General features: G+C 36.8%; 1 protein-coding gene across 1 annotated transcript in view; it reads left to right on the forward strand.

Moving 5' to 3' along the window:
* Positions 1–26,141, forward strand: part of LOC124555367 (solute carrier family 12 member 9) — a 132,458-nt gene extending 106,317 nt beyond the window's left edge. Inside the window, exons 13-15 of the mRNA XM_047129258.1 lie at positions 12,815–12,991; positions 23,055–23,179; positions 23,695–26,141. Coding sequence (XP_046985214.1) covers positions 12,815–12,991; positions 23,055–23,179; positions 23,695–23,893 — 501 coding nt within the window. The 3' untranslated portion in view covers positions 23,894–26,141. The remainder of the gene's footprint in view (positions 1–12,814; positions 12,992–23,054; positions 23,180–23,694) is intronic.
* The last annotated feature ends 306 nt before the right edge of the window (positions 26,142–26,447 follow it).

Genomic DNA, 26,447 nt, shown 5'->3' on the forward strand with positions numbered 1-26,447 from the left:
GTTGGCATCGCTCCACATCCCTGTTGGTATCTTCCAGGACCCATTGACTGTTTCCCTGCATGTCTTGCAGCAGTATGCGCTGCAAAAGGTAGTTATTCAGGCTTTTGATAGGTGCTCACAGTAATGTGACTGGACAGTGTATCTTCCAGAACTTGATGCCTACAAGAACTTGACCTCAGCTATGCCCAGTGTCTTTTTGTCCAAGAGAAAGAGGATGAAAATGTGGGGAGAGACCAAAGGAAATAGGTGAAGCCTTTGGCCTCCATTGCATTTGAGACATCCAAAGTTGATAATCGGTGCCTGATATCGAAGTCATAGTGAATGAACCACACAGTTCCATCAGCATAACATAGTCGGTTCTTTTATCATCTTTCGTACAGGAAAAAATAAGAAACAAAAATCTCAGCATTAACTGGCTTACCTCATAAATGGAATATACATTTCTTCAGGACTTGAGTGAAGAATTGAGGCTCCCAGTACAGGAAAAGCCCCTGTGTTTGTCTCAGGAGACCCAAATTATATAATATGCAGAGTACCTGCACTATAGGGCTGTAATCTCCACAAAACAGAACAATCTAGTGGGGGAAAAAGGTGAAAGGCAAAGTCACTGCCTTTGTTAATAGTTCCTACAGGTCATTTTTCATCCCCTTAAACATAATGCTTCAATCTTCTATGGCTGCCATCATTTATGTTTCATTTTACATTTTACTATGCTTGTTATACTTACTTACTTACCACCACATGTAGTCCTCAAAAGCAAGGCTTTCAGAATGTTAGACTAGCAATTTCCATGACAATTTTTCCATTTTAGGTGGTTTCAACCCAGGCAGTGCTGTGGGGCACCACCATGTGCCCCAGGGATTTGCTAGTTGAGAGCCACTTATCATCAGAGAAAATACAACATAGCACAAAGGATGACATGCTTCAGCACAGAATCAGGGTTGCCCTCTGGCATTGCTCTCACATTTTGCCCTTGTAGATATTGTTTGGTAATAAGTGGAGGAGGACATCAACTCTTTTGTCCACTGCACATTCCTGACAGTGTAGTAATCTAAAGCAAACTACCAAACTGGATAATCTGAAAGGCAAACTGCACTCTGTTTAGCCTTTGGGTTGCATTTGAATGTCAGGACAGTCTTGAGGGTGGTTGGGAACATGCAACCAGTGTAATACATGAAGCCACCATAGTGTCTGCTTTTGGATCTTCAGAAACTCTGATGCGACAGCCTGTCCCTTGGTATAATGAGCAGTGTTGGTTGTTGTGCAGTAAGGGGCTGATAGGTTGGCTGAGCTACAATATTTGAAAAGTTTCTATGGAAGCAAAGAAAGCTGCGTAGCAAATTCAAGCAAAACTGAATACTTGCTGACAGATCAAAGCTAACTGAAATCAAAAGTAGCATAAGGACAGCAATACAAGACAGTCAGAGAATTCAAAAAGATCATCTTACTTGCTAAAATGTTGTTATACTAAAAAAAGAAATGAAAAGTTTGAACCTGTGTGAAATTAGTCAGTGGAACAGTCAGCTGTGCAGTCCCTTGTTGATCATGATGGTATTTAAACGTAAGATAATGACCTTCTACCCTGTCACGCAAAGTTGCTTCACTGAAGGGTCTCACAGTACAGTCCCCATTTTTGCCAGTTGTGCATGTGTGACTAGATAGAAAGCCACTGATGGGATATTGCTTAGATTGTTTATTAGATACAGGTATGTGGATGAACTCTCCCTCCTTCTTGAGGTAGTTTATCCTAAGTTGCTAAGAGAACAGAGCTCCATATTTGATTGCATAATGGCACAAATTAAGTCTTTGAGGAAGATCATAGGATAAATGCACAGAAATACAGCCCTAGCACTCTTAAGTCAGTGTGTATTCCTGAAGCAGCAATTTTGTGAGACTTAGATCACTCTCTTCATTCATGATTTCCAGAAAGGCATAGACAGAGGAGTGTGAGTTGATGCTATGATTTTTGCTTTTGGAAACCATTAGATACATTTCTGCACCATTACCTAATAAACAAGATGTCATTATAGAATTTGAGAAATGTTGCAGTTGAATTGAAGATAATTGAACACAGTATGTCAGTCTTAATAGGAAGACATCATCAGTGAAGTACCTCAACAAAGTGTAATAGTATGTTTACTTTTCATGAAGCCAACCTGGCAGACTATGCTTTTGGTCTGTGGAAGTTCACAGATGGCACAATTGTATAGAGGGAAGTAATACCATTAGAAAAGTGTTATGAAATACAGGAAAACTTGAAGATTATAAGCTCTCAATGCAAAGACTGGCAGTTGACACACGACATAAATAAATACAATGCAGTGCATATAAATAGATGAAAATACACTATATCATTTGATTTCATAATCAATGATAAGTCATCTGACACATTCACAACCATCACAACCATTCTTTTGGAATGACTTGAGGAGAAATAATCATATAAATGAAGCCGTTGAAAATGTCAGACTGAGATCTGTGATCATGTTCCCTAGGAAGTGTAACTCACCCATCAAGCAAGTCACTTACAAAACCAGTTCAGGCAGTTCTTGTTTATTGGTCTGGGAAATGTATCTAGATTAAATTGGATATACTACTTGTTCCATAGATCCATAATGAGGAGATATTTGGGGATGTATAATCAGAGATGTGAAGGTGGCCTTGTCTGTGGCTATCGAGTGTGCAGGGTTCAGTTGTCTGCATTTTGTGGCTCACGTCAGCACTGACTATGCCTCGCTTGGGTTTTGAGGCGATACTCAGTTTGTACAGGTGGCTGGCGGAAATGGTAAAGACTGTTGGCCTTGAGTGCAGGGTGCAAGCAGAGCTCACAATTTGCAGCATCTTTCCCAGAGTTGGAGCGAAGTGGAGGATTTCAACCAAAGGCTTTGTCAACTCTGTAACAGTCTTGGCTGGAGATTTCTAGATTTGCGTTATCGTGTAGGGATTTGTAGGACTCCCCACCAAGGAAGCAGCTACTCGGGTAGCAGAGTACTTGTGGAGTGCACATGAGGGTTTTTTAGACTAGGTGGTAGTTTGAGGTGCTCTGGTGAACCCTTACCAGTCGATTCATAGCAAGAGAAGCAAATGGTGTTCAGAATAAAGACACTTTGACTGTTACAATTTTATCAGTAAACTGTCAAAGCATTCATTGTAAGTTCCCAAATTTAGTGCCCTCCAGGAAACTTCTTGCGCTCAGATTATTCTTGGGACTGAGAGCTGGCTGAAACCTGAAGTGAAAAGCTGTGAGATATTTAATGAATAATGGAATGTATATCAGAAATATAGATTAGAGGCCATAGGAGGGGGAGTGTTCACTGCAGTTGACAGAAATATTGTTTCTATTGAGGTTGTCAAGTTGAGTGTGGCAGTGAAGTCATGTTGTCAAGTATGACAGGTGCAGGTGAAACTAAATTAGTTGTTGTATGGTTTTATTGGCCACCAAATTCTGCTGGTATAGTTCTAGAGTCATTGAAAGAGAGTCTACAGTCAATAATGGGTAAATACCCAGACATGCAAAACTAGTTGGGGGCGACTTTAACCTGCCGAGTATAGACCGGGATGTCTGTGGATTTATTGTGTGAGGGATGATTACAGTCAGTCAGTCAGTCAGTCAGTCAATCAGTCATGCGAAATACTTTTGAACACATTTTTTGAAAATTATCTTGAACAGCTGGCTCGGCAGCCCATATGCGATGGAAATATCTTAGACATTGTAGCTACAGATATGCCAGACCTTATCAACAATGTCAGTATAGAAATGGGGATTAGTGATCATGACATCACTATAGCAACTATGATTATGAAAGTTAATAAATCAGTCAAGAAGGCTAGGAGAGTATTTCGGCTAAATAGAGCAGATAAGCAGTTATTAACATCTCACTTAGACAGTGAATAGGCATCACTTAGTTCCAGTAAGATAGATGTAGAGGAATTATGGGCAAAGTTTAAGCAGATTGTAAATCGTAATCTGGAGGGTTATGTGCCTAGTAAGTGGAGAAACGATGGAAAAGACCCATGATGGTTTAATAATGAAATTGGGTGGATGCAGAGGAAGCAGAGGCTGTTGCACTTTTGGTTCAAAAGGGAACACACAAATGACAACAAGCAGAGGTTAGTAGAGATTTATGTGTCTGTGAAAAGATCTATGCACAAAGCATACAACTACTACCACCATCACACCTTAACAATAGATCTGGCTGTGAACCCAAGAAAGTTCTGGCCATATGTAAAATCTATAAGGGGATCTGAGGCTTCCATTCAGTCCCTTGTTGACCAGTCTGGTGTGGCAGTTGAAGATAGCAAAATGAAAGCTGAAGTTTTAAATTTCACTTTCAAGAAATCATTCATGCAGGAGAACCATACAAACATACAGTCATTTGACTGTCGGACAGACCCCAAATGGACAACATAGAAATAAGCATACCTGGTATAGAGAAACAACTGAAAGATTTGAAAACAAATAAATCACCAGGTCCGGATGGAATCCCAGTCTGGTTTTACAAGGAGTACTATATGGCATTGGCCCCTTACCTAGCTTGCATTTATCAAGAATCTCTCGCACAGCACAATGTCCCAAGCAACTGGTAAAAAGCACAGGTGACTCCAGTATACAAGAAAGGTAAAAGAATGGACCCGCAAAATTACACATAAATATCCCTAGCTTCTGTTTGCAGCAGAACCCTTGAACACATTCTCAGTTTGAATATAATAAACTTTCTTGAAGTTATGAAGCTTATCTCTATGAATTAGCATGGTTTTGAAGGCATCGGTCATGCAAAATTCAGCTTGCTCTTATCTCACATGATATACTAAGAAATGTGGATGAAGGGCAACAGGCAGATTCCATATTTCTAGATTTGCAGGAAGCATTTGACACAATACGTCATTGCAAGCTGTTAACGAAGGTACGAACATATGGAATAAGTTCACAGATATGTGAGGGGCTTGAAGGTTTCTTAAATAATAGAACCCAGTATGTTGTCCTTGATGACAAGCGTACATCAGAGACAAGGGTATCATCAGGAATGCCCCAGGGAGGTGTGATAGGACCACTGTTGTTCTCTAGATACGTAACAATTTGGCAGACAGAGTGGGCAGCAATCTGCAGTTGTTTGCTGATGATGCTGTGGTGTACGGTAAGGTGTCAAAGTTGAGTACTGTAGGAAGATACAAGACGACTTGGACGAAATTTCTAGTTGGTTTGATGAATGGCAGCTAACCCTAAATGTGTAAAAATGTAAGTTAATGTAAATGAGAAGGAAGATGAAACCTTTAATAGTCGGATACAGTATTAATAGTGTCCTGCTTGACACAGTCAGGTCATTTAAATATCTGGGCGTAATGTTGCAAAGCTATACGAGGTGGTATGAACATGTGAAAACTCTGGTAGGGAAGGCAAATGGTCGATTTTGGATTATTGGGAGAATTTTAGTAAGGAATTGTTGACCTGTAAAGGAGACTGCACATAGGACACTAGTGCAACCTATTGTTGAGTAGTGTTTGAGTGTTTGGGATCCATACCAAGTCGGATTGAAGGAAGACAATGAAACAATTCAGAGGCAGACTGCTAGATTTGTTACCAGTAGGTTTGAACAACATGTAAGTGTTACAGAGATGCTTTGGGAACTGAAATGGGAATCCGTGGATGGAAGGCGATGTTCTTCTCAAGAAACACAGTTGAGAAAGTTTAGAGAACTGCCATTTGAAGCTGGCTGTTGAATGATTCTACTGCTACCAAAATACATAGCATGTTAGGACCTCAAAGAAATTAGAGCTCATACAGAAGTGAACAGACAGTCATTCTTCCCTCGCTCTATTTGCGAGTGGAGTAATTGGGGAAATGACAAGTAGTGGTACAGGATACCCTCTGCCAGGCACCAAACAGTGGCTGGCAGAGTATCTATGTTGATGTAGATGCAGATGTAGAGAGAGAGATGCTAAGCTAATGTTCCTTCCACAGATCCTCAGTGGATAGTGAATCCTAAGTCTTCATGGATGTGGAATAAATCAAAACGTCTGACACATGTATTCATTTAAGAGGTAATAACAAACATGTAAATGTATGTACACTGAGGTGCATCAGAAAATGTTTAGGGTATTGTTGCCACACATCATCAAACAGAAAGCACTTTGCAACACATATTTACATTGATCTCATTACTGCTTTGAAGACTTGCAGATGTCAGGTTTTATGTACTAAAACATATGATACTGTTAATTATATATACATCAATTGTTTCTACTAAAAATTTTCCAAAAATTAAGAGGAGTTGGCCATGTACAAATTCTTTAGGTTCCTCTTAAACTTATTCATCATTTGGTTTTGCTGTTCTTGCAGTGGCCATGTTTGCAGTTAAGATTACTGGCTCTAAAAACACTGGTTTTTTTCACATAGATCCAAACACTTTTTAGAACCTTTGCACCTCTGTCAGTGGGCATCCTTTATTCAAATCTTTAAAGTGTAAAAATGTTTTAAGTGATAATTATTCTACCAAAGCTGAACCTAAGTACAGATTTTGTCTGTTGTCATTACCATAAGTTTTCTACATCACTGGATTGTGTGGAACCCTCTGTACATTATTGGACGCTGGTACCTTGTCATCTGCAACTATAGGGTGTATATATGAGTTTGGTTGCAGAATTAACACATTACTTTATATCTAAGAGTAATTTTGTCATGTCAGAATATTTTTTGATTATATTTGTGATTACTTGCATTAAGCATTAAGCTTTCAGAAATCCTTCTTCATCTGTATTCCCGTGAGAGAGAGAGAGAGAGAGAGAGAGAGAGAGAGAGAGAGAGAGAGAGAGAGAGAGAGAATGAACAAAAGATTATGCACAAACTGAGTTGTCAACAAGTGAATGCCACATGGGACTGGATACGCAACAGCAAAACTAATTTGTGTTTTGGTAAAGTTGGAAAGTGTTAGTTACAAACAGTGTTCCAAAAATTGTGTAGAGTTTGTGTGCACTTCTCATCAACCAATGGCAGGGCAGATGAAACAAGATTTTTGAAAGCTAAATGTAAGTGAACACAAATATAGTCATGAACTTTTTCTCACAACAAAATTAATTTAGATGTACAGTGATGTGTTGCCCTAAAGTGATGTGATGCCCTTCCAGCCAAACTGATATTAACATCATTTAGCTGCGGGTCACAAGCTACCAATATCTGATGCTGTCCGAAGGGTTCTACAAAACATAGTAATATAGGAAACTTAAGGTAGTGACATCAACAGTCAAAACCTTGTTTGAGGCCTAATTTTCATAGAATAATTACCACTTAAAACATGTTCACATTTGAATGATGACGACCCACTGATGATGGCACAAAGGTGCTGAAACATGATTGATCTATATGAAAAAATGGTATTTGGATAACAGGTGGACCTTATATCCAGCTAACAGTATTAGCAGATAATATTTTTATGGTTGCTGTCAAATTATTGAAAATCGATTTTGATGAATAGGGGACACCCTTCAGGGCCAAAGTAAGTCATTTTAAATCTTTGTAGATTTTATTCTTATTTCTAGTATTGATTCTGTGAACTGACAAGGTGGTTTGAAAAATAAATATATCATTTGTGACACATTTCATATAGGAATAAATAAATATATTGGGAAGAAGTGATTAGTATCCCCAGTTCCTTGAACGGTCCTCTAGAAGCGATTCTTGATTCTGAATCACAAATATTTAATGTTACTCGTTTTTAGACTCTTTAAACTTTAGTGTGGTGTGATGAGTTATCCCAGAAAATGATCCTGTATAACAATATGGAATGAAAACAAGTGAAATATTGTAACTTTTTTATTCGTATGTCACCTGTATCTGTCAACATCCACATTTATAACCAATATTGTGTCTTGTCATATTTTAGACTTATACCTGGAGTAAAGCATGTAAAAATTCTAAACTGCATATAGTATCTCTTTCCAAGCAACAGAGAATTGGCTAGAAATCATTTGCACTCTTTCTAGAACTATTCTTGATCTGCCATTTGTTGCAGTACTTCTATCATCTGAAATCAAAACAAACTTGGCATCTAGCAATGTTATTGATGTAAAGTCATTAGTATAAAGAAGGGAAACTGCCCTGAGATGGCATTTGTGAAACACTACATTTAATTAGTTTAGAGTTAGATGATAACTGGTAATTTAATACAGGATGAGTCTTTTACAATGTGAACCATTTTGCAGTATTTCCTATTACACCATAATTTTCTAATTTAATTGAAATGGTATTGTTATTCCAATAATCAAATGTCTTTGACAGACTACAGAATACACCAGTAGCCTGTAATTTATTGTCTAATGAATTAAGTATTCTTTCTGTGTGTGTAAATAGCCTTCATAATGTTGGAACCCTTTAGGGTGACTTTGATAGTGTATTACTTATGGTCAGATGTTTAACAAGCTGCCTGTGTATTACCTTTCCTAAACTTATTAAGAATGCTTGCAAAAGTGAAATTAGATGGGAGTTTGGTGGTATTCCTTTTTTGTCTCCCATATATAGAGGCTTAAGTCTGCATATTTTGGCCAATCTTTAAGTGTCCCATTGAAAAATGACTGGTTACACAAATAACTTAATATTTTTCTGTACTCGGAACATTCTTCAGTTTAATTTGTTCATAAGTTATCATAAACTCCAGGGGTTTATTTTAGAGATTATATAGTGCACATTACATCTTCTGGTGTAGTGAGGGTCATATTGTCATTACTAAAGTTGTTTGTAATTACTGCTCTGACTTATTCCATGGCAGAATCTATGAAACCTCATAACCCCGTATTTTCATTAAGTTATGAAAAGCTTATTAAAAAGTTTTTCAACACTGCAGACACGTGTTACCAGTTTATTATTTACCCTTGAAGCTATTGGCACCACCTCAGCTGTGATTCTGCCTGTCTTCTCCTTCACTATATCCCATGCTGCCTTATTTTATTGCCTGACATGACTGTATTTTTCTTGTAATGTGTCTTTCTTGATGTCTGTATTACTATCTTCAGTATTTAGCTGTATGCATTGAAATGAGCAGTACCAGTAACATGAAAGCTGTTTTTAAGGGACAAATAGTTTTCTTTTTGTTCTACAAGGCACTTATTTTCCTTGAGTTATCCACGGCTTTTTTGTAGCCTTTGGTGTAATCTGTGATACTTTAGGGAAAAATAGATTTCAAACAAGGTAAGGACTTCATTAATAAGATTTTGGCATACTGACTTTCTTCCTGACTGATTTAGTACATTTTATATTAATTTTTGACATAAGGGACTACATGTCTTCCTCAATGAGGCCTGTTCGAGGACTATTGGTTTTGTAATATGATTTTGTTCATTAGACTTCCCAATAAAGATATGATTAGTGAAAGTTTTTGAGCAATTAACTACCCTAGTTGGGAAGATTGTAGTAGGACTTACTTTAAATAATAGCCTTACTGACTGCAATCAACTCTACTGGAAGATAGATAAGATTCAAAGGTAGATTTTGTGCTTCATTGAGGGTTTGTTTAGTTGAGGTGAGAATGGCACAAAAATTCTCAAATAAATAAAATAAATAAATAAATAAATAAATAAATAAAAAGCTAAAACAAGGGTGCTGTGTGTTGCAGAGAGCATTGCAGTTGAACTTCCGAGATCCTACCATATTTTACGGACTATAAGATGTTACACACTATGAGTATGAGATGTTACACACTATGAGATGTTACAGACTATAAGAAGCACCTAAATTTTTCAACACTTAAAAAATTGTACCATTTTTATTATTAGGTTGCAAAACCAGACCAAAAAATCTTAGATTATAAAACTGAACTGACTTTTAAAATCCCTGAAAATCGTCATCTGAACTTTCTTCTTCTTCTTCTTCTTCACCTTCCTCTTCGTCTTCATCGTTGTCCTTTTCATGTGTAAGATGGTCTTCACTGCCATTGTGACCATTACTTATACTGCACTTCTTGACGTATTTAACAATAATGTCTTCTCTCACTGTAGACCATGACTGTTTTATCCACGGACACATTTGCTTGATTTTAGGGAATTTTAAAGCTCCCTTCAGCATGAATTCATGTTGGGTTTCATCCATCATCCATTTATTCCATTGCTCTCTCATATACGCTTTAAATGGTTTATTTATCGAGACATCAAGAGGTTGCAATTGTGAAGTCAGTCCTCCTGGAATAACAGCAACCTCTTTATTTCCCTGTCTCAAATTTCTCTTTCACAGAATTTTTAAAATGACTACTAAACTGCACTAGCACAAGAAGAGAACTCTTCTTCAATAAAGCACCTTTCCATCTGTCCCACAGTTTGTTAATCCAGGATTTCATACCAGTCTTGTCCATCTAACTCTTGTCATGTATGTGAACACTACCACCTGGCGGTATTTCAGAAAGATTTGGCATTGTTTTGTGTTTGAAAATGTTCATTAGATTAAGTTTAGTACCGTCAGCACAACATGAAAAGACAACAGTGTAGTGCATTTTTTCATGTCCACTTGTTTTTATAGTTACAGTTTTAGCACCTTTCATGGCAACAGTTCTGTTACTTGGCACATCAAATGTCGGAGGAGTTTCATCCCTATTCACTCTTTAGCTTAGTTCCACACAGGTTTTCTTTGGATTTTGAATAATAAAGCAATGGAAAGATAATATTTTCTCTTCCTACTGGTGTGAAATTTTCTGAGGTATTTTGGTTTTGGTGCACGTGCCAAGTCCATGATGCTTCATAAACCTGTAGCACCAACCAACTCCACCCTTCAAGTCTGTTAAGTTCCACTGTAGCACTAGCTTAAGAGTGTGTATTCGAATCATTTTTGTATTAATTCCAATGCCATTTTCATGGAGTTCTTGATTCCATTTTAATCCGTGATGTTCTAGTTTTGGCCATTTTGTATTCAGTTGTCTATTGGCACATTTAGTTTTCCTCATTTTTTTCAACTCTTCTGTACTATCTTGCCAATCACGAATGTTTTTTTTTTCTATTGGTAGAGGTCCAAAATGCCACTCTGCTGCTCTGTTTCCATGTTGTTCTGCATATGCTATTACTTTTAATTTGTAGCCTGCATAATATGAATACATTTTATTCTTTTCCATAAGAAAACTGGCCACAAACAAAAATATTGTATTGTTACTGATAACACAGATCTTATCAATTCAATTTCACTGGCACTGTAGACTGCAATGACTCATCATAGGCTAGACAGTGTTCTGGGTTTGGGATGGGGGGGGGGGGGGGGGGGCAGGGGGAGATGATGATAGCAAGCTTGTGAATCACTGCAACTCATGTTCATCGCATCGGTGCGCTGCTGCTATTGAATCCAATGTTGCCAGTTGGAGACATGTTTCCCATGGCATCAGATATATGGTCATTTTTAAGACTAATGGGAACTTTAAATCAAACATTGGATATTTTTGTATTAATTTTGAGTATAAGAGGCACCTGAATTCTGGAGGTAATTTTTTGAAGTAAAAAGTATGTCTTATTTTCTGTAAAATTCAGTATGTCCCACTACAAGTCAGAAACAGATTAATCTCCCAGTTGATATCTCTGTAATGACAGTAAGTGAAAAATAAGAAGAAATTAGCTTTATGTAGTGGGAACCAACAATCTTTGTTTCCATGCACCTTCCATACGTGGAACAGGAGTAAGGGGTGTGGATGGGAGACTGATTCTATTGTATTGCAGTTCTCTCTCTCTCTCTCTCTCTCTCTCTCTCTCTCTCTCTCTCTCTCTCTCTCTCTCTCTCTCTCTCTCTCTGAGACACAGACACACACACACACACACACACACACACACACACACACACACACACACACTTTTTTTGTATATAAACAGTTTCTTTATCTTTATTCTGCGACTGTCATTATTAATTTGCACATCTATTTACTTTGCTTCCTCCATTCTTGGCTTCTGCTGTTCTTTCCTTTTCTTTGTAATACGCGTATTCGACATACTGGTCGACAGTCCAGAAAATCATTTCTAATGTAACTTGCCATCTTATTTGCATTTCTTTCTGTCCAGTTTATATAGCTGTTTCCAGTAGTTGTATCAGTTATATATGTATGCTTACCTTTAGAGTTTGAGTGTAGCTTTTTGCAGGCTTCTCATTTCAAATTATGACCAAAGTTCACTTTAATTAAAGAAACATGTTAGAGGTAATATTTGCATATTTAGCGTCAGGGAGTCTCTTTCATGTGAACAGTACATTCAGCCCTTTTTATTCCCTAGACGAGTATTATATCTGTATGAAAAGTGCTTCATAAGTATGTCAAGCTCATAGTTTTAAGTAACCTACAACTAATATAATGTTGATAAAAACAATATTTGTAATATTGTGATTGTATACTACCAAATGTAAAATCCATCAAAATGTAAAAATTATTAATACAAACAAATCTTTAGTTTGTAATTTATAAACTGACATATTCAGAAGAATAATCTGTATAATGTCCTGAAACTGTATTATTTCTAGGGATTGTATTTGATTATTTGATTTTGAATAAATATTATTATTATTATTTAAAATTTTTCTCAGACGTTATGTCTGGTCAAAAATGGAAAGTGACGTGGACCTTGATCAAGTGTTACTTCCTTTTTTAACTGTATGGTATACGTTATATTGCATTTAGGAACTTTCGGGTAATTGAACATGTATCAATAATTAAGGATTTCTGTAGTTGTATATACAAGTTGGGATGTAGCTGTATTGTATTGATGTACTGGTGGATATTGTGTGGTATGACTCCTGTAGTTGATAGTATAATTGGTATAATGTTATTATTATTATTATTATATGTTGATTGGCTTTTTGATATTTTTCCAGGTTCCTGGCTGGAAAAAACTTCACCTCAGAGTTTTTCTTTGTGAAACTGGCGATCAGCAACTAGCAAATTTATCTTCATCTCTTGACTCTGCAGATACATCGGCAACTCCACTTAAGGGTGAACAGCGTTTGCGTGAATTGTTGCAGATGCTCCGTATTGCTGCCACAATACATTTGGTACTGAATTTTATAATAATATTAATTTTAAGTGTACCTTTAGGAATTTGAATATTGGACATGGTAAAAAAATTTTGCGGCAACTCGGTGCATTCTTAAATAACATTCTTAGCTCAGAAATGAAGAATCGGAACAGCTTACACTGTCAGTTTACAAACTTTTTGGAGGCCATTGTTTGTATTAATAAAAGCTTCTCATTATTCAAGTTGCATAAATTCAAGTAAAATACTCGAGCTTTTGATGGCTATCTACGCCGCCAGCGGCAAAAGTAAAAACCAGGCTGCGGAGGTTGTTATGGTCCTCTCTGATTGGTTCCAGAGGCTCCAATCATGCCTATGTAAGTAGAATACAGTGGTTCCAGAGGCTGCAGTCGTGCCTATGTAAGTAGAATACAGTACCAGCCCTGGCAGTCAGTGGTTTTTTTACTCCTGAGTGGTTTTTACTCCTGAGGATGATGGTGGAGACAACTGTCAAAAGCTTGAATATTTTATTCAAATTGATGTGGCTTGAAAACTAAGATGATTTTATTTAGACATGTCACTGTGAAAGACTCAAATGATGCCACTGTTCAAGTGTATCAGAATTTTAAATGTGCTATCTTTGTATTTATGGACCTTCATAGGCTTTGTGGTGAATAATCTTGACTCATTCAGAAAGACCTGCGGCAATTTCTCAGTTAAGACTACAGTAGGCTCATGGACTGTGATAGGCCTTGTAAACAAAGAATATTTTTTTAAAGCTCAGAAGCTGTTTGTGTCTGTTTTCTTCAGAGTGATATTAACTTAGTTGTTTCAAACTCATCTCTCTGTTCACAACTGTTGGGCAAACTCAAATCAACTCCTTTGGATGGTGCTGCCGAGAAATTGAACACTAAATGCTAACTTTTGACCAACTTTTGTTGAACACACAATATTGTAGATTGAAGTACTGTTTCTTTTCTTTTTTTTCTTTCTTTTTATTACATTGCTCGTAATGTAAAGAAATGTCAGCAACTTGTCACTTACAACCATCAGAACTCATTTCAAGAAGCATAGCAGTTTCATAGAGATAATTCTCAAAATAACTTTCTGTAACCATGTATAGTTTGCATTTACAATTTTCAAAACACATGGCAGAGAAAGACCTGAGTTTGTTCATCTTACTATAGATAGAGAAATAATATGCTCTTGAACAACACTACCTTTAACCATTCGAGTGTCAGAAGTGTAAACTTTCCTTCAGGTCCCATTTTAGATAAGCATTCACCAGAACTGGAAAATGAGAGTCCTAGATTTTTCACATTTAAGTTCGAAATTTTTTTTTTTTTGTGGTGCCACTCCTTCTATTCTGTGCAAGAGTGCCTCATAATAGTTTAGAATCTCTCACTGTTTTATATTACTTATTTGTAGGGACAGGAAAATTTTGCGAAAACAATAACGCAAAAAATTAGCAGTTTTGTGCCAGATAATGTGAAATCACTGAATTTTATATGTTGTAAAATTTGAAATTTTGGCACATAAAAAAAGGTATAAATCTTGTAAATCACTGAAGAGCAAAGACGAAGTGGTGCAAGGTGCACACAACCTGTACCACCTTTCAGTGGAAAGATGTAATGTGGTCTGGTCAGTCTACTTCTAAACTGTTCTGTACCACATCTTGTGGCAGCTCAATGCATTGTCAGTTTACAAACTTTGTGGAGGTAATTGTTTAAAGGTGTCAGAATTTTAAATCTGCCAGCCCTGTATTTGTAGTCCCTTATGGCCTACGTGGTTAATAACATTTGTGTGTGCAAAAAAAAAAAAAAAAAAAAAAAAAGAGCCATCTTGTTTCTTGTTTCAAATGCGAAGAATGGATAGTAGTTATGATATGGATTTCAGTTACTTGCTGTGGGTGTTCAGATTATTTGGTCGAGCGCTTGTGAATTATGTCTAGTGCTTTGTTTGATGAACAGTCACAATGTCAGTTTCACTGATTTCATGAAAGCCATTCATACGATTTTGAAGTTTCAATTAGTGACAGAACATACTTATGAGAGGGCGTCAAATCAAAACCTTCAGAGTATAATTAAAAATCAATATTTTGCTCTATTGTTCTGCAAATTGGCAGTACTGTTACCAGTTATATAAGGAATGCCCTACAGGTGGCAGCATACTACAGGTAAAGTAACTGTGGCAACAACACCAGTTCAGAATGGCTGCCCCACTTGTGACACACACCAAGGAAGAACAGCTTTCTGTCATAACGTGAGCAGTGAAGGTACAAAACATGTCAAAATTCATTGGCGAATGCAGGTATTGTAATGCATTTCTATCACTGTAGCAAGTGTATGAGTGGCGTAGAAAGTTGGATTATGTGACAGGCTCTCTGCCTCCAGATCAGGCACACCACATTGTGGCACCGTAGTCTACTGCAGCAGTTGACACCACTGTGATGGAATATCGCTGTGCGATGGTATATGAAATAGTCACAAACTGAACATCAGTCATGGCTCAGGACCCGAATTATTCATGAAGTGCGTAAGTTTTGTAAAGTTATAACACTAACATGCTGTGAAACATGCTAATGTTACCCTCTGAGAGGAGTTTGAAGTTTGACTGCATGTGTGTGTAATGGACAAGGATATCGGACTATCATTATGAATTTGGTGAAATAACAGAAAAACCAAATGGGCCTTAATCGTGGGAGTTAATGAAAGTGGTAAAATCATAAATGAATGGAAAAAAAAAGAATGGTTGCCAGCCCAATTAGGCACGTTAATTTGGAAATATATGTTTGAGAAAATGTAATATTAGTCATTGAAGTTACTTTGTTGAGATTTCCCTTTGAATAGCAAACAGAATACAAACTGACACTGTGCACTCTGTACTGCGTGTAGCAGCAGTTACCAATAACACACACACACACACACACACACACACACACACACACACACACACACACACACCAGTAAATTATGGAGAGTAAATTTGCACAGAGCTCATACTAATGACAGCCACACTCAAGAGCATTACTTAATTAAATACTGAAACATCACTGCCTGAATTGCAGAACTAATTTTGGACATGAGGGGTTTCTATCTTGACTAACATGAAAAAAAGAAGAAAAACACAAATAAAGATTAATAACATCTTAAATACACTGTTCAAGCATCTCTACGTAAAGCAGGTTTCTTTAGTAACAGTAATAGTTCAATTTTTTCTTAATAGATGGAGAATATGATGGAGACCCATAAACTAATATAGTTTCACTAGTCAAAGCTCTTTGATTATTACCATGGTAAAAAATAACTCTAAAAGCTATTCGTTCACTTCAATTACTTTGCAAGACAATAAAATACAACACTGGGCTCAATTAACTTAAAAAAAAGGAACCTTTCGTGATGGGTACCAAAACTACACCTCCTTTTTAAAATGTGCATGATTTTACTTCTAACAAAACAACCATAAATCTGTTCATTAAAGATTTATATGTACTTGAAATTTAATTACCTGTGAAGGAGGTGTTCATTCCAACAATATTTACACAATCTTGCATTGTAATCTTACAAAACTATATTTCATAATAAACTAAGGATATTTTAATGAAAACCTATCCACCTTCACTTTTAATTGATCTTTGAATTTTTGTACTTAAACTCCCTACCTTAACAATTTCATTTGGAGTAGTTCATTATCAAAGCATCCAAATGTTACTCTTAATTTAACTTTTACCACTCCTTTTACTTCAGACAAAAAATCACTTTTAAACACATGAATGCAAGAATTGTTCATTTAAATCAAGATATTCGGTTTTAATAGTACTTGGGTGAGGACCCTGTGTAGGTTCTTGATCAGGATTGAAAATATGGTTCCAGAGATGAATTTATATTTTATGTGATTATTACTGAAACAACACACAAATTAACTGGTCCATGCCCATATACATTACTTAACTGAATGTATGAAGTTTGTGAAGCAGTGGCGAAGATTGGTGGCAAGCCTAATGGCGGCTAACTGTACTCATGGCTCTTGATGTTCGAATGCTCTATAGATTCTCTTCTTGGCGTCGAATTTTCAGCATATTAGAGCCATTCTATTATTCTGTGAATACCAAATAATAGCCAGATCCACATCCTAGGCAGATCCCTTATAATGCAGCTTCCAATTGCCTGTTTTAGCACCGTCGAAGTGTACCATGCTAGGGCTAGCCACATAATTTGTGTCATTCACATGAAGCAGCCACTCAGTTCGCCCGCCAAACCCACCTTTTACATCGTGCCATGCCACTTCCATTGCGGAGGGACTTCCCTACCATGTTTACATGTTACAAATACAAGTACCCTAAGTATGAACCAGCTTTTAACAAACATACTATTTTTTTCTAAACTTATTCATATTGTAATAATTTAAAATTTCAACATATTCTTTTGCTTTTTTCGTATATACATTATAGTCTGTCTGTAAAGTGAATAGCGAGCAGCGCTTTTGGTGGGGGAAGTGGCCTTTCCTGGAAGAACGCTACCAGCGGCCTACAGGGGCACCCAAAATATGTTGCCCATTACCTGTTTAGCGGTTTAGATTGGCGTGCGGTGATATACGTCGTTTCTGTTCGTCGCATCTTAGTTGCCAGTGTCAGACAGTTAACTTTGTATACCTACTGATATGCTTCGATATCCGGAGGTGATGGATAATCGTCTAGCATTGCAAGAAAATGTGTAGAATACGAAGAAGAGGAGGTATTTGCGAAGTAACTAGTGTTCATTCGTCTCTAATGTTATTACAGCGTGTATTAAAAGGTGACCCAAAAAGAACTATAACTATAATAATATTACCAGTCCCAATCAAAGGGTGGCAATTTATGCTAATGTCAGCCTCGCGCAATAGGACGCGTAGGGAAGGAACATGAAAATAAGCTGCATGATTTACTGGAATTGCCACGAAGGAAAACTAATAATTTTGGGAGAAAACCCATCGTTGTAGACAGTTTGGAAATCATGGAAAACCTTTGATGCTTATGGAACACTAAATCTCTATCTCGGTCACTATTCACCTGATTCTAAGACAAATTGCTTAAAACATGTGCCCAATAGCTATTCCAAACACTGCTGAAATTTTTTTCAAAACGTGCACAGTTCTAAGCAAAAAGCTTGACCTACGAGGTGCGTTCACATATTAATTTTTATTTTTTTGGAAGAACTTTGTTAATCTACAGCAATGTTATCCTCTTCAAAATATTCCTCATTACATACTGTACACTTATGCCAGTGCTTTTTCCAATTCCCAAAACACTTTACGAACTGTTTCTTTGGGATAGTTTATAGGTCTCTTAACTGTGCATTTTTAATCTCATCCATGCTTGTAAAACCGCTGTCCTTTAAGGCTTGCTTTGAAATGTTTGTACCACTTGTATGCCCTTGGTTTACTCATAACAGGTTCACCAAAAGCAATATTTAACATTTCTAAAAATTTCATACACTTTATTCCATTCTTATGACAAAATTTAATGCAGGTTCCCTAATCTATTTTTATACAAAACAAATATTCGTTGACGCTACCCCAACACATGTAACCTTCTTGTCAGCTGACAACAATATGCAAAACATTGTACACATACTTTTGAGACATGTTTACGAAGACAGTGATAAAGAAGTAGTGCAAATCGGACTAATATGACACACAAAATTATAAATTTCTGCTTACTTTTTAAACACTCTTTGTGTTGTAAGAATTGTTAAGTTTCAATGCAGTTGGGTTGGGGTTGGGTTGTTTGGGGGAGGAGACCAGACAGCGAGGTCATCGGTCTCATTGGATTAGGGAAGGACGGGGAAGGAAGTCGGCCGTGCCTTTTCACAGGAACCATCCCGGCATTTGCCTGGAGCGATTTAGGGAAATCACGGAAAACCCAAATCAGGATGGCCGCACGCGGGATAGAACCGTTGTCCTCCCGAATGCGCGTCCAGTGTGCTAGCCACTGTGCCACCTCGCTCGGTTTCAATGCAGTCCCTCAAAGAAAACTTCTACCTTTTAGTGGAAACACAAAGTAGGAACAAACCTTAAATTCTAAATATTGATTGCTTTATATGGGGTTCGTTTTATGAATAGCAGTAGAGGAACATACATTCACATGAACAGCCATTCGGTCCTATGTTTGTAGTAGCAACCTGACTTCCGTTCTTATGTTAATATTATTTACTCTATAATGTTGTGTTTCAAAAGAAGCTATCATTTTTTGTATTCCTTATGGTCTTAATGCATTTGTCTAAAAGTAAACGCAGCCGCGACGTATCTGTACATGGTGTCGTCACAGATTTAAAGCGTGCGCCGTGGCGGGGCCGGTACTACGTTGTGAAACAGCCTGTAGAAGCGCCTTGTGAGGTAGCTGGGATGGCAGAGTGGGGACTCACTCGCTCGCTCTTCAGTTTACCGACAGACTAAACAAAACTCTAATTTTCGTGCCATACATCAAAGAGTTTAAACAACACAGAATACATACTTCATAAATTGTAAATACACAGTTACATAAAATAAACCTAGTCCTAATCGGTATAAGTGTTACAAAGTGTCTGCAAGATGGGTGCCTTGGCAACTCACACCAGAAGTGAAAGAGCAACACATTTATGTCTGTGAAGAACTTCTGTGGTGTTTTGAAGCAGAAGGTGATGGCATCTTTGTGAGAATAATTACAGGAGACAAAATCTGATTATAGTACCACCAACACGAAACAGGGAGCAAGCAAGGAATGGTGCCATTTCTTGTTAGCAAAACCCAGTAAGTTCCAGATGCAGCCATCTACAGGGAAAGGTTTGCCGGCACACTTTTGGGATGAATGAGGAATTGTCTTTGAACACTACACAACTAGGGGAACCACCATCACAAGTGCGTCATATTCCAATATGTTAAAAAATCTGCTTTGGCATGCATTGAGATCAAAGCAATGTGGCCTTCTGACTACAGGTGTCATTTAGCATGATGAAAATGATGCCAGTGCAACACTTGCAACTATCAATGACATGCACATTGATAATCTGCCACATTCGCTATACTCAGCAAACCTCACACCAAGTGATTACTCCATGTTTGGACCACACCTAGAGTTTATGGGAGGAAAGAAAATTTGGTTCTGATGAAGAGGTGCAGCAAGTGGGCATGAGTGGTTGTGCACAAAAGAAAAGCTTTTTCAGAGGAATCCGTGCATTTCCTGTGCACTGGAGGAAGTGTTTTGAACAACAGGGAGACTGCATCGAGAAATGACACACTTGTGTTCCACTTTTGTTCATTAAATGAAAATTAAAAAAAAAAAAAAAAATTAAGATTTTCATTTGACTCTTAACTTGTACATTGGAGCTGTTATTAATATTGCCTCCAATAATAAAATCGCCTAAAGACAATGTGAATACTGCTTGTAATACTAGCTTTTGTACAACATTTTTTTGTAATGGATGAATCAGTCCATCATAGTATGCCAATGCACTTCATTCACTAGGGAAGATGAATTTTAATGACAGTAAGTCTTTATTTCTCCAGAGAATTTGTGCTCATAGTGGTAGCTCAAAAGTTAAGTAAAAAGAGTAAATCTATTGTCAACCTATGGATGGTTGAACTTTATACAGTGCTTCACTAGGTATATACTTACTGTAACTGGTTTGCACTTCCCTATTTTTTCACATACATCAACCAAAATAAGAAGTGAAAGTTATTCTCTGTTTGAGGAAAACATTCTAGTTAACAGCCCCTGTGTCCCCTTTCACCTCAGAGTTCTTCATTGATGTATGCCTAAGAGCTACACGGGTGGATCAAATATAAATGGGATTTTATTTTTTATTTAAATTCATTTGTTGTAAAACTCAAGGCAATTATAATTTATTTTTCCACATAGTCTCCTGCTTTGGAAATGCATTTGCCCCAGTGTATGGGCAGATTTTTAATGCCCTCATCATAAAAAGAACTGGGTCATGTCATCAGCCAGTTGCACACGAAGTCTTGCACACTCTCGTCATCTTCAAATCGTCACCCTCCTAGAGCTTCTTTAAGCGGTCTGAATAAATGGAAATCACAGGACAATAAGTCCGGGCTGTAAGGAGGATGATAAAGTATAGTTCAGTGCATTTCCTTTAGCTTGGGGACAGTTAGAGATGCAGTATGGGGTTGCGCTTTGTTGTGTAGGAGGATGACCTGTCGAGTCAATTGGTCTCGTCTTTTGCAGCGATATGCAATCCTCGCCTTGTTCAACAGTTCGCACTAGTAGGCAGCATTGATTGTGCATCGCTCATGCAAAAAATCAATCAGCAAATGCTTCGCTGATCGAAAAAAATGGTTGAAAGAACTTTGCCAGCTGACAGTCAAGTCTTGGCTTTCACTGGTGCTGCCTCCCCTTTCCTCCCCCACACTTTACTGGCTTGTTTGGATTCTGGAGTGTAGTGGTGAACCCATGTTTTGTCCCAGGTGACAATCTGACTCAAAAATGCATCACATTCTTCTGCAAACCTTGCTGTAAGCATTTTCGGTCTAAAGTTTAGGGACCCATCTGGAACACACTTTATGGAACTGTAGGTCATTTGTGATGATTGCTTGACAGCTCCCAAAACTGATTCCAACTTTTTGTGCAATTTCTGATTCTATTGCTCATCAGTTGTCGTCAATAATGTCTTTAACTGCACAAATGTTTTTGTCTGTAGTGCTGGTCCAAGGATGGCGATCATGTTGCTAATTTTCCACACTTTTTATGCCATGCAAACACACGTGTCCTTGGTAATGTTTTATCACTTAACTGTGCAGTCAATCTTTGGCAAATTTCCACCACTGTAACTCCTTCTTGAGCAAGAAATATGATAATTATGATTGCGCAATGGAGGGGTGCACCTGTTGCTCAGAGATCACGAGTGTTACTTGATGAAACGGTGGGAAATATCTAACAGCATGCTCCCCTCACTTCTAAAGGTCCCACCTAAGCATAGCAGAAGCATGGGGCCAGTCCTATGAACTGTTGATGTTCAGGAACAAAAATCTCTCTTATATTTGATCCCCTCCCCTCATATGAAAGCTACCACCCTCCTCTGCCCGACAGACATTTTGCTTTTCCTCCTTCAGTTTATTAATTTGTTTCTTTTCTCTTGCCAACACTGAAGTGAGCACATTTGCTGACAACATTGCTTACATTTTCTGATACATTTTTATTTGCTCTGATACCTTTACTTACACTTTTATTGAATGCCTATTTCTCTTGATGCATTGATGATATACGTGGGGATGTGCATGCTTCCTGTGCACACTACCAAAGAGAACCCAAACTAAAAATATCAAAAAATGTATGCTAATGGATTCATGACACAGAGCAAGTGAATCTCAAATATTTCTGGTTACTGAGTGCCCTTGTAAGTATTTAACTGCCTCAAAGTAAGTTACACTCTGCTTTTCAGTTTACTGCTTTCGTAATTTGGGTGTTGTTCATGCCAGCTAATTAAAAACACACACACACACACACACACACACACACACACACACACACACACACACACCTACCCACCTACCTACCTGAGGCTTTCATTGTCGTATTCTGTTATTTGTAAGGAAAATGGTGGAATGTTTAGTTCCACCTTCTAAAGACTTTGTAAATTGTATTTAGGTTGTTTCACACCACGTGCGATTGTGTGAGACTGCTAGCAGTGTGTGCTATTTGAAATGATAATGTACGTGTTTATGGTATGCTGAAATTTCATTCACCTAATGTTTAGTAAACGTCTTTTACACAGGAATCAATGTTACTTATAAAGTACTTACCTATTGTCTCTGCCAAAATATGTATAATCAGTTGAGGTAAAGGAACATACCAATGGAGGTCTGTGAATTTATATGGTTGGAAACTGACTGTACTTTGAAAGGCAGTTTTTATACAGTTTGTTTGTGAAAGATATTAGTGTTGATTAGAGAAGGAGTATGTTAAACAGCTTTTAGGTAAACACACCTAATCCAAAAATTTGTATTATTTGATGCATTATTGAATTTTTCTGTTTTTTGTTTTTCTAAACTTGTGTGCTTCCCAATACAAGACAGTAATATATCTTTAGGTCTGCAGTTTGTAGTAACTGTACACTAATTGTTATTCACAGATACCATCTTACTCAGAATTGTATGTTACGTGGAGAAGCACATCTGGCAGTGGATATCAATCAGCATCAGAAAGCAGTGCCACTGAGTATAATTCTCATAGAGCAAATCTGCTATATTTGCAAAGGTAAATATCTTTTCGTGTGCAAGTGATGAAAGTTGTAAATTCTACCCTGACATTTTAGATGTGCTGATTGCTACACAACACTTATTTGTACATTCATTTAGTACATTTAAAACACTTGTAAATTATGATCTACATTGCCTATGATAATAAGAAAAGCATGCCTTAATATAGAACATAAAAATACTCTCTCTCTCTCTCTCTCTCTCTCTCTCTCTCTCTTACTAGTGTTTTCACTTTTAAATGTTTGTTTGTAGTACTCATAGTCTGCCTCATGAAGCTGCCACATCTGTTTGTAGTTTTATTGTCAAATGAAATTTCTTGTTGATGCAGTTAGTGAAATTATGTGTAAGTTGTGGTCTACATAGTCTGACAATAAAGAAAAGTAATGATTTTTCAAAATTTAAGAGTTTTATCAAGTTGTATCTTACTTCATGCAGAAACATTGCAAATTTTATGTTTTTTGAGTGAAATGTGCTATACATTTTACCAATTTCAACTTTTTTATTTTTGTTCAGTGTTAATCAGATCATAAACCAGAATTCATCAGAGACAGCAGCAACATTTATCTACCTTCCACCTCCTCCATCTTCAGTAACAGTTGAAGAAAGTGAAGTATATCCAAAATATTTAGAACTGTTGACAACATTGACTGAAAACCTTCCACCAACAGTATTGGTGCATGGGGTGCATGCTGTCACATCAACTGCCTTCTGAAAACTTTCTATAAGAAGAAAAAAATGTGATATCATGTGTATTTGTTTTAATTTATGATCATTATATTTAATCAGAACCAGCTAATATATTTTGGATAATGCAATGTACAGAAAACACATATTTATACCTGTGTGGATAACCACAAAAACGATTTTATCTAGATTATACAAACACAATTGTTTTGGTTGAATTTTATAAGATATTAGCTACTGCAAAATACTGACACCTACTCATATGCAATGATCAACACTGGAAAAAAAAATTTGCATGAACCATGTGAAAAATATGCTAATGTGGGTGAAAGAGCAGAGACTCAAAAACAAGGTAGAAATCTAAGTAATTTTATCCTGTTAAAGAAAGCACACAAAGATGTATATGGTAGTCAATTGTTGTTAAATAAATGGTAGTAATGTGGTCATGCTTCATACCACTGTAGAATGTGAAAGGCTAATTATTTGAAGATGGATGTATGGCTGAAAAGTGGTTTACACTTAATTATTTTGTTTTCCCATAAAATCTCCTCTTCAGCTGCTCTGTGGCAACTTTTTTGACCCTCAGTGTCAGAACACTCTGCTATATTAACAGTTTACTTTATTATCAATTTTGAGAAATTTATAAGTAATATTTTTCTGTGGCTTGTGCTTGAGTGTCTGTGGAATGTGCTGTTTGTTGTAGTTTCCTCCAGTTATAAAGTAATTCCAAATTTCTAAACACTGAGCATTGAGCATATTAAAATATTTGTGTGTGCTGCTTATCATTAGTCAACTTAGAGACAGTTATGCTGAATGAGGGAACATAAATATTGTAAGAAGCATTTTGTGAATCGAGAGAAGCTGAAAATGGTGCTAAAACTTAAGCTTACAGTGGATTTCCAGTGATGTTTTAGCAGAACTCAAGCTCTACTGTCAGTTGGTTCCTTTGATCAGAAGGCTAGTTGAGTAAAGTAATATTCTTTGGAAGAAAAATGCTAAAGGTGTTGTTTTATATTGCAGGTCTTTAGGGATGTAGGCCTATAGTTGTATCAGTTCTGTTGACTGGGATAGTAACAACAATATTTATCATGTGGAATACCCAGAAGAGAATATAAATTTGAAATATGATCTGTATAAGGCCAGCTTAATGGCTAAGTGTACTGGAGATCCATTGGTATAGAAGAGAATTCATGGTTATATAAAAAAAAAAGCAATTTTCGTACTTGACGTGCCCTGTGCTTGTGCCAAGATGCTTGATGAAGTTTTGTAATCAGTATTATCTGGCTTACTTCAGTCATATAGGCGATGCATTATAATCATCGTTGTTGAGGCAGTTTTTGTAATTGTAGCAGCTTATAAATTTAGAAGCATTGTAGCTCTACCAATACTCCTTTGCTAACATGCAGAATTCTGCATCCTTGTAATTAGCTGGAACCTGTGTTGGGAACTTCAGCAATGTCGTGCAGCAATGCCTATCATTACAGTTGTGACTTTTTCCACCATAATATTTTATATGCAGTCAAAATACTATTAATTTTTTTATCTAGTCTCAGTGGTGGTAATTTTTAAAATTCCATGACAAGACACAACTCACATATACTTAATGACCAGATTTAATGATACTTGAATGTTGGTGTTCACAGAATATTTTAATGCTTTCTTTCCAAACTTAAAAGAAAAACTCTTCTTAGGCATTAAGTCTGTTTTTATGCTGGCTGTCCACATTGATTAAAAGTAATATTTGTTTATTCCAGTTCAAATGACTATAGTGTTACTGCCACATAAAAACAATAAGAAAAGTTTTTGGCTTGTACATGTGACTTCTATATCAGTTGATCAAGTCATTAGCATTGTTCTAAATTCAGTCTTAACTGTTAACTTTTGGTTGATAGTGGAAACCATAATATTCGTTGCCTTCCATTCATTTTCTGGCTCTTCTTATTGACTGTTTTGTAAATTAAGAAAATACTTTCTTTCTCAATTTGTACTTTTGTGTATGTATCAGATCCAGGCCCATCCAGGATCACAGTGCCTTTCCTTGTAGGTTTAATGTGAGAAAAAGGTCCAGTGCACACTGAATGTTGGAATATTGCTAATAAAGCCTTGAGAGGTCATGTTTTCAGTGTTGCCATTTGTAGAATAAACATGACATCATTAATCATCTATATCATTGCTGATTATTGCTAATATGACGTGGGTGTCCCAAAAGTAAGTGTAAATAAACTTTTGAGAGGCTTATGATTAAAAAAAAAAAAAAAAAAAAAAGAGAATGTGTCTGAGACCACCTGTGGAATGTCATTGAGATTTTGCAGATCCTGTCAGACAGCACAGGGTATGTGTGCTCTCTCTAATGAGGGTAAACATGTAAAACCAAAGAGTTTATACAGAGTATGAGAATAATATCTGATATTATATACCATGTTGTAGTATTTTACAAATTTTTTTATATGTGAAGTGTATTTTTACAGTGTAATTTGGTGTATGTATTTAATATTTTTGTCCTATAATTTTTGCTTATATGCAGATAATAAAAAGGGTGCTCCAGAGGAATCTGTGGGCTAAGTTGGAAACAACCTGTATTA

Source organism: Schistocerca americana, chromosome X (assembly GCF_021461395.2).
Source record: "Schistocerca americana isolate TAMUIC-IGC-003095 chromosome X, iqSchAmer2.1, whole genome shotgun sequence".
Taxonomy (NCBI): Eukaryota; Metazoa; Arthropoda; class Insecta; order Orthoptera; family Acrididae; genus Schistocerca; species Schistocerca americana.